The sequence below is a fragment of the Magallana gigas genome, chromosome 2, assembly GCF_963853765.1.
Source record: "Magallana gigas chromosome 2, xbMagGiga1.1, whole genome shotgun sequence".
Lineage (NCBI taxonomy): Eukaryota > Metazoa > Mollusca > Bivalvia > Ostreida > Ostreidae > Magallana > Magallana gigas.
In genome coordinates this window covers 59,494,734-59,503,975 of record NC_088854.1, presented here as the reverse complement: position 1 = coordinate 59,503,975, position 9,242 = coordinate 59,494,734, and the positions used below count along the sequence as shown (strand labels likewise).

Below are 9,242 nucleotides of genomic sequence, written 5' to 3'. Positions count from 1 at the left end.
ATTGATTAAGACATTGATGGTCTGTTTGTAAAATTTAATACATTTGAAAATGCATCTTCTGTTGCATGACTCTCATTAAAAACATATAATTCTATTTCAAACACCATTCTACTAAGTTTGATTCATTCTTCCTCTGCCAATTTTGATTCTTTTATTCTAGGTCTGGGCACTGTTGCTGTATGCCTGCATTATCTGGATACAGACGTTTATCGGGGGGACACATTTTACACTTAACGGCCCCAATCTCATCCTGGTAATAGCCCTTGGGGCACCGCTTACAGTCGGCCTGACTGGTGGAGTTCTGGTACATGCCTGGGGGGCAGTAGAAGCAGATGTCCTGTCCCCCCTGCCACTGGAACGTTCCGGTATGACACACCTTACACTTGTACTGTCCGTACTCATCCTGATAGGTCCCCGGGGGACAAGGCAAGCATTTTGATTGGCCGGTTCTGTTTTGGTATGTTCCTGGGGCACAGTACTTGCAGTCCGACTGGCCGGTTTCATCCTGGTACATTCCCTGGAAGCAGGATTTACAGGAGGATTTTCCACGGTCATTCTGGTAAGTCCCTAGTTCACAATCCAGGCAGGCGGTGACATACTTTGTGCTGTTTTGGGCTTTGTATCGTCCAAGTCCACATATTTCTACAAGGGGATGAAATATTAGATCAATTGTACAAACACTCACTCCCTCACAATGACCTGGCCTTCATGATGGCCTTGAAAGTTGATTTAAAAAAAATCAACATTATCCATATTCTAAACACAGTAAAAGTATAATGCAAGAAAAAGTCACAACAGGTCAAGACTGATTATAAAAGATTTTTTTTTGTATGTACAGAATTGTTGTCCTATGTTCTGGCAACCTAAAATCTAGAACAGAGCTACAATTCTATATACCATTAGCTCTGCAGGTGACCGTCACTTACCAAGTACGTGCACTGAGAAGCTGCACGAGTCATTGTAGAGGGATCCCGGCCGGGTCTGGATGGTCACAGTGGTAGACCCCACGGGGAATCCCTCCTTACTCCTCGCCCACTCAGGGGTTACCTCCACATCATCATAAGTCACTAGGTCAGGCAGGGTCACCTCAGCCTCGCTCTGGGACTGATGGATCTCCACAAATATGTCCTCGGGACAGGGTAGCTTTTCATCAAGGGAGACTATGAGAGAAAAGTCAGTCTGCTTTATTACTCTTCCTCTGTTATACATTGTATTACTGTAAAACATGTCTTGAGTCAGATCATCCAGAAAAATAAATTGAGGACAATTTGAACTAAGATCGATCTGCAATGCTTTGAGAATGAAAGTTGTTGAGAATGAAAAGATTCCATTGACTAGAGATTTATCAATAGAATGGACTGTTTGATTCAAAGTTAACTTGAATGAATTACTAATAGTTTGCAAATCCCAGTTTCCTTAATTTTATATCTGGTTACATAAGTAAGAAGTTCAGGAACATGATAAACGCTTACGCATGCAGGAGACTCCATCCGGGGCCAGAACTGTGCCAAGTTTCCTGCACAGACAGACGTACGAGCCCCAGGTGTTCTCGCACCAGTCCTCACACTGGTGGCCCTCCACACACTCGTCTACATCTGTAAGAACAATACACAGGTGTTACTCAGGTATTACAACAACAATACACAGGTGTTACTCAGGTATTACAACAACAATACACAGGTGTTACACAGGTATGACAACAACAATACACAGGTGTTACACAGGTATTACTTCATTGTTACACATACTAGCTGCTGCATTACTTCACTTTTGGGCTCTCATTGACTCAATTCTTTGCATTGCATGATAACCAACAAGTTATACGAAGATGATTTTGCTTTACATTTACCAGTACTGCCTTCTTTGTCTATCAGCATTATATAAGCATTATTTACCATTGCAGTAACGGCCGTCGTACCCAATCACGAACCCTTCTCTACATCCACACTTGAAGGTGCCAGGAACATTGATGCATTTGTCAATACAGTAGTGGCTGTAAAAGGTGCACTCATCTATGTCTGGAAAACATGGAAGTACACATTAGAAAGGACCATGCAATACAAGTCTATACATCAGAACTGTTCGAACTTCCCAGTGCCTATTTAAGTGGTATGATATCATTGTTAATATCAGGTTCCTCCTTGATTCTGTAAAATATCTACTCATCCTGTGTAAAATTATAATAAAATCCACAACCTATTTACTTAGCTGCTACCTCTCACTTCTACCAGACTCACCTGTCCAAATATCATATATTTCTCTCTCATTAAGCTGGTACCCCTCCTGTTAGCCAGACTTACCTGTACAATTCTTGCCATCTTCACTTAGCTGGTACCCCTCATGACAGCCACACATGGCTGAGCCCCAAGTGTTGAAACATTTGTGCTCACACCCAAAGTTGTCCACTTCACACTCGTTAAGATCTAAAATTAAAATCCAAGTAAGATTATAACAATATAATATTTTGTTATGTACAGAAGTATTTTCTCACGTAAGGTAACTCCATACTCGTAAAAATTCTCTGATGAAAGTTGAAAAACAGAACTGCATTCAACTTAATAGACTTAAATTTCATCAATTATTTGAAAAAATATACATGTCATCACACTTTTTGAGATGTCAGATAAACATGAACTCGAGCATATTTTAGCGTCAGAAAACAGTACTTTTTTTGTTATAAGTAAAATCTTTGTAGGCAGAAACTTGTTTTTCTTTTTTAATTTTATTGCCAACTGTGTTAAAAAAGTAAAACATTGTAAAATTGGTTGTTGGGATTAGAAAAATTATAGCATTTAGACATACAACTGAGAGAAAAGTCAGAAAAGGAGTTATTTCCCCTTAGCAAAGATAAAATGCATAAAAAAATTGGAAATTAAGGATAAGACTAAGCTGCAAAAATATCTTGAACTTAACAGTAATTCTAATTACATCCATGTGATTATATTCACATAAAATAAATAAGAATATCTTGCACAAATTTTAAAGAATTCAAAGTTTTACAATAAAGTATGACATCACAGAACACTGGATCTACTTATATAACTCTATGTAGACGAATGGTCAATACCGTGATTAAAATATTATCTCGTCTGAAAAATATTGACTGGTCAATATTTTTTTATTATGTGTCCTGACTGGCTGGGAATAATATTTAGAGAGCATTCCCACCATTTCAATCAATTGCTTTTATTTACATTCCACAATATTTTTTGCTTGTAAAGTGTGTTGAAAGCTACGGCAGTTATAACATTGTAATGCACACAGGGTACTCAAAGGTTAAATTGACGAGTTTTATTATGATGTTACAAATGTTGAACGCTGTAAATTGCAACTTAACAAGCGAAAATAAAATTTAGTTCACACTTGTGGCTTTTAATGTGGCTCTTTCATTAATATGAATTTTCATAACGCGCTAACACGCGTTACTCAATTTGTACGCACACTGCTGCAGTTATGAGATATGTATACTTCAAAAAATCATGATTCAACGCTAAATTAATTTGTAGATGGTTACTTTGGGACTCCAAAACAAGGTGACATCATAGTGGGCAATCAGTCAAGGCAAGTGAAGGATCGACGCACAGTGGGGTGGTTTGCTTTCATAATGGAAACAAAGATTTTCCAATTTTTGAGAAGTAAAAACATTAAGAACATATGAAGTATAATTCCTACAGGTGGCAGAATATTAGCAGTGGCCGTTTGACGCTGAGAACATTTTGGAAATTGACTCACGCAAAAGTGAACTTGTGAATTCCATGTTAAGCTATAAAAAAATTACGACAATCTGTTTTCAAATCCTCTTTTGATTTTTAGTTTGTTTCTTCATGTAACAAAACAAATGTTGCCTGTGTTTGGGACAAATATATTGCCCTCCACTTCAGGTCTGGCAATATATTTTGTCCCTTAGCAGCTATTATAATTAATGTTGCCCTCAACCCCAGTCAATATTTGTTTAATACAATATAGTTTGCTAAGTTATCATGATAATATTATTCCTTTACATTTGCCTTTGCAATACTGTGTAAATAAATTTAAAACACAAATGCTGTGGACCTGTGCAATTCTCTCCCAAAGTTAAGTTTCCATGGTAACCCTTTATACACACACAGTCGTCAATGGAGACACTGCCAATCTGTTTTGTGGTGGAGAGAGGGGGACATGGCACACAGTCAAAGTCACTGATGTTGCTATAGTAACCAATGGAACATGCTGAAATAGATGTTTTAAATTCATAACAATATCATCTCCAACGATTAGTTTATATTACGAAAAAATCAAACGACTGTAGGTAGGGACCATCATAATATTCATAGATTTGATTTTTTGTATATACAGTGGGGCCTCAGATATCCGGACGCCAGATAACCGGACGCTTCAGTTTACGGACGATTTTATTTGGGAACAGATTTTTTATACGTTATTTTGTCTCATTTATCCGGAATTCCGCGTTGCGGATCCGGACGGTCTGTTTTTACCACAAAACACTGATTTTTAACTAATCTTGATTCATTTAACCGGACGGTAAAATTTGATGATACCCCAGTATGTACAAAAGATTACCCCTGTCAATTAAGTTTCACACCTTTTCACGTGCTAGACCCTCATGAGTGGCTTGTATAAACACTGGCGTCCCAAATCACTTTTAAAAAACCCGACAGTGCTGGCCAGACAGGATTAGTCACGCCTCACAGCACGTGGGTTAGATATCTTAACTTGTGCACCTGTCAAGTGACATCGCTTTTTTAAACATCCCTGTATTTCAAATAAAAAATATGCTTTTTAATAAAAAAAACTGGAACTTTTTACAAAGCGATGTGTTTTATCTACCTATTAAAACATTCTTTTTAAAACGAATTGTCCCATGAACGCCTGTTAGATTAAGTCAAAACCAGAAGTACAGGAAGAAAACAAAATGAAAGCATTTTAACTCATCGGAAGTGCATTGGTGGATCTAACTAGTAAACGTTAATTTTATCAATAAAATTGACTTTATTTTAAAAGTAGAAAATGAATTTTAAATTATAATAAATTAATTATTGTGGAAATTGGCATTTCTAGAAATAGATAGTTTACATGTAAACATGGTAAATGCCAGGGCACCTATCACACTTACACAAAGAATTTAGGTAGATTCAGTTATCATTATAGTCCGGTTAATATTTCATGACAAAATGATAGAATTAAGCGGGTTTTTATTTAAATTTAAAAATGTTCATATCAACGGACAATTCTATTATTATGTGTTGCTATTTGGTATGAAAGACAAAAAAACGGAGTATCAACACTGGGAGCCATTGTATACAAATACAATATCATTCATGACAACAATAGACACATTTCAAATATCCGTACACTTCACCTATCCGGACGATTGGACTTGGGAACGAAAGCGTCCGGATAACTGAGGCTCCACTGTAATATGTTGTTTTACATCTTGTCAAGATTTTATTTAGAAATTCAGAGACCATTTCAGTGAGATTTATCAAGATTATTGGACTTAAGTCTTCAGTGAAATATATATTCCTTGTAATGCCGAATCTCATCTAGATTAAGTCAGTGGACATTATTTGAATTGCACCTGGCCATAGGGCTGTAAAACTCATAAAAGCTAAATTTTTATCTCAGTTTCAGATTCCCACTCTATATCAATTTTTGTAAAAGTGAGCGTGAGATCACTAGTAAGCTTATGTACATGTAAGTTTTATGACTCCGGAAAACAAAAACAAACAAAAACCGGCAAGACTAGTACTTACGCAGGCAGTCATAGTAACCGGTACTCGTGTATCCAGGGTGACAGCGACAAATAAAGCTGCCTGGTAAATTTTGACAGCGGTGTTTACACTTGTTTACATTTGGCATCTGACATTCATCAATGTCTGCAAAATAAGTTTATTTATTATTATTAATTTCAATAGGAACAAATCTTTGTGACTGGAATGGAATTTATACATGGGTCTTTATAGCCCAATGTATTACATACTTCTCTTTAAACCGTTCGCCTTTTTTGCAAATTTAATATGAATGACCTAAAGTAAATAAGTCTAGTACAATACAAGATCTAATGTTCTCTCTGTAAACTTTATGCAATGTGTAAGCAAGTGAGACAAAATCGGTGTGATATAACTATGTGTTCAGTACTCCTCATCAATTTAATTTACCGTCACAGGTACGTCCGTCCGAGCCGACCGTGTAGCCTTCCTTCGTACACTCACAGCGGTAAGAGCCAAGGACGTTAATACACTGGTCCTCACATGCATTCTCCCCTTCCATACACTCATTTATGTCTGTGAAGTAAAATTCAACAATTAAAATAATAAGAGTTATTCCCCTTTATACATACACAGCTGAACCTGCCTTTATACATCACTTTGAACATAATTTGAATTGTTTAACAAATTCCACAAAACAAAATATATATAGTCTTTATCAAATGAGGGGGAGACAGATGGAGAGGGAAGGGAAGGATATTTATCACTGGTATATCTGAAAGAGAGAGGGGGGTATATAGGTAGAGGCTAAATAATAATTTAGAGAGACAGAGGTAGAGATCTATGCACCTGAGCATGAGGAGTCATCCCAGGAGAGTTTATAGCCAAGGTCAGTACAGAGACACTGGTAGGATCCCTCGGTATTGATGCAGCGATCTTCACACAGCTGTACGCCGTACTCTGTACACTCATCCACGTCTGTCAAAATACCCACAAAAATCAGTCATCTGATTAAAGCCTCGAGCCAGGTTATACTATTTTGGATAACATCATATGGATTGTGATATAATGGTGTTTCTGTGTGACACTCAAGATAGTCACTGGCTGCTCCTTCCTCACCTTGACAGGATTTCCCATCATCCTGCAGGTTGTAACCATGGAGGCAGGAGCACCTAGCACTGCCCTCCATGTTGACACATTCATGAGAACAGTTGAACTTGTCGGGCCAGCACTCGTCAACATCCAGACAGGTGTGGTTGTCATAGTTCAGCTGGTACCCCAGGGGGCACAGACAGTGGTATGACCCCACAGTGTTCTCACAGCTCCCCTCACAGCCCCCATTCTGTTCCCAACATTCATCTATGTCTAAATGTCAGACAGACCATTTATTTCAACACATAGAGTTTACTCAGGTAAAATTGACCTTATGATGTGACCTACACAATATAGGCTACTGGCATTTCAATTAAGAATAGCTCTTGCTTCCTCTAACAGAAGTATATCATAATCAAATATTAATTAGTACAGAATTTTTGTAAATTTTTAATTCATTCCTTCTGACTTGTTATAATTATGAATGAATGGTTCATTCTATTAAAAAATCTCTAGTCAATGGAGTCTTAAAACAACGGTCACTTTCGATAAAAAAAATTAAAATCGCTGCAGTGAAAAAAAATTTCAACACAAACCAGAGCAGCTTTTATTGTCGTTTTCCAAGAAGAACCCTTTGGGGCATGTGCAAACAGCACTTCCTGGCAAATTCCGGCAGCCTTCGGAACAGTGTAAGGTGTTGTTATTACACTCATTAATATCTACACGAATAAAAAAGATCTCCATAATCAACACTCCTAAAATTTCCTATGAATTCTTGTAATCATGCAAATTCAGATTTAACTGAATCTTCTACATTACCCTGACATATTGAGCCATTCCCTGGATCTCCTTGGTAACCGTTGTCACAGTAACAGTCCCTTACAGAGGTTGCTGTATAGTTCTGTGTTGCTATGGAATTCTCAGGACAGTTGATGCATAGTTTTCTCCCCTCATCAATGTACTGATGTTCTCTACAAACTGAAAAAGCAATCATTGGCATTTACTTACTTTGCAAAATAACTCGATCAGATGCATTTTTAAAAATGACTTTACTTTAATACTAATGTTAGGCAATGTTCTGTTACCCTAAAAATGCTGATAAATTTATTCCAAGATTAGATAATATTCATATCTAACAAAAATATTGTCAATTAACACAAAGTGTAAAGTTGTGTACTGGCATCAGCCATTGTAAATTAACATACTAGTGCAGACTAGGACATGAAGAAATTAAGATTAAACCAAGAATTTATTCATTTTTTATATAAAATTATTGTCTATGCATTGCTGATTTGTATCAATATTTCTTACCAGTACAGTTTTTCCTGTTGTCATGAACCACGTAGCCCTCATTTTCACAGTAGCAATAGAACGCTCCAAACGTGTTTATACACACATCCTCACATCCACCGTTATTGTCAGCACACTCATCCACGTCTGAGGTGAAAGGTTAATAACATGTGACACATACTCATTAACACAATGGGTCGTTGGTCCCCCATTAATTATGACAGGCTAGTGACTGATTATGACAACTTTCCTGGCCAATGTTATTTCTGCTTGACACACCAAGGTGAACTTTAAGTCAGATTGCTGTTAAATACAGACCCATAGTATGCTGTGTTACACAAACCTGTAGTAAAGTGTTCAACAAGTGTGCTACATTTCACAAACCTATTCTAAAGGTTTTTTTAAAAACAATTGTGTGTTGTAGACCTATATAGTAAGCTAAAAACATAGACCTATAGTAAGCTATAAACATAGACCTATAGCAAGCTATAAACATATACCTATATACTGTGCTGTAAACATAGGCCTATAGTAAGCTAAAACATAGACCTATAGTAAGGTAAAAACATAGACCTATAGTAAGCTATAAACATAGACCTAGAGTGTGATGTAAATTTCGACCTATAGTGTGCTGTAAACATAGACCTATGGAGTGCTGTAAACATAAACCTATAGTGTGCTGTAAATATAGAAAAACACTGTATAGTGTAATGTTGACAAAGCCCTCAAATGCGCTGTTTTGCACAGACCCATAGTGTAATATTTACATAGACTCCAGTGGTAAGGTTACAATGACACACAGTGTATTGTCTACATAGAGCCAAAGTTTACAATTACTAAAAGTGTATAAGTTTACAATGACATACAGCGTATAGTTTACGTAGAATCAGTGTAAAGGTTACAATGTCCCAGTGTAATGTTTTCTTAAGAAATAAACAGCAATTTAAAAAGTTTACTGGGATATGAATTTGGTTGGTCATGTGATCAAAACCTGTGAGGCCAACACACCTACAGGCACTCTTTTGATAAAGTCTTAGCTAGATTGTGCCAAGAGGAAAGAAATTATCTAAATTTCACAGATATCTGCTATGACCTTCACCTTTGACCTAGAAACTTGGTTTAAGGTCACTGCACACCCTTGGAAGCTTTCTT

At 36.9% G+C, this 9,242-nt stretch overlaps 1 protein-coding gene across 1 annotated transcript in view; it reads right to left on the bottom strand.

Moving 5' to 3' along the window:
- Positions 1-19: 19 nt before the first annotated feature.
- LOC105340930 (fibrillin-2) overlaps positions 20-9,242 on the bottom strand; it is a 28,434-nt gene continuing 19,211 nt past the window's right edge. Inside the window, exons 11-23 of the mRNA XM_011447210.4 lie at positions 8,112-8,237; positions 7,620-7,778; positions 7,397-7,519; positions 6,828-7,073; positions 6,558-6,686; positions 6,159-6,284; positions 5,754-5,876; positions 4,054-4,209; positions 2,301-2,423; positions 1,896-2,018; positions 1,473-1,595; positions 927-1,160; positions 20-642 (exon numbers count right to left, since the gene is read on the bottom strand). Of these exons, the coding sequence (XP_011445512.3) occupies positions 152-642; positions 927-1,160; positions 1,473-1,595; positions 1,896-2,018; positions 2,301-2,423; positions 4,054-4,209; positions 5,754-5,876; positions 6,159-6,284; positions 6,558-6,686; positions 6,828-7,073; positions 7,397-7,519; positions 7,620-7,778; positions 8,112-8,237 (2,282 nt within the window). The 3' untranslated portion in view covers positions 20-151. The remainder of the gene's footprint in view (positions 643-926; positions 1,161-1,472; positions 1,596-1,895; positions 2,019-2,300; positions 2,424-4,053; positions 4,210-5,753; positions 5,877-6,158; positions 6,285-6,557; positions 6,687-6,827; positions 7,074-7,396; positions 7,520-7,619; positions 7,779-8,111; positions 8,238-9,242) is intronic.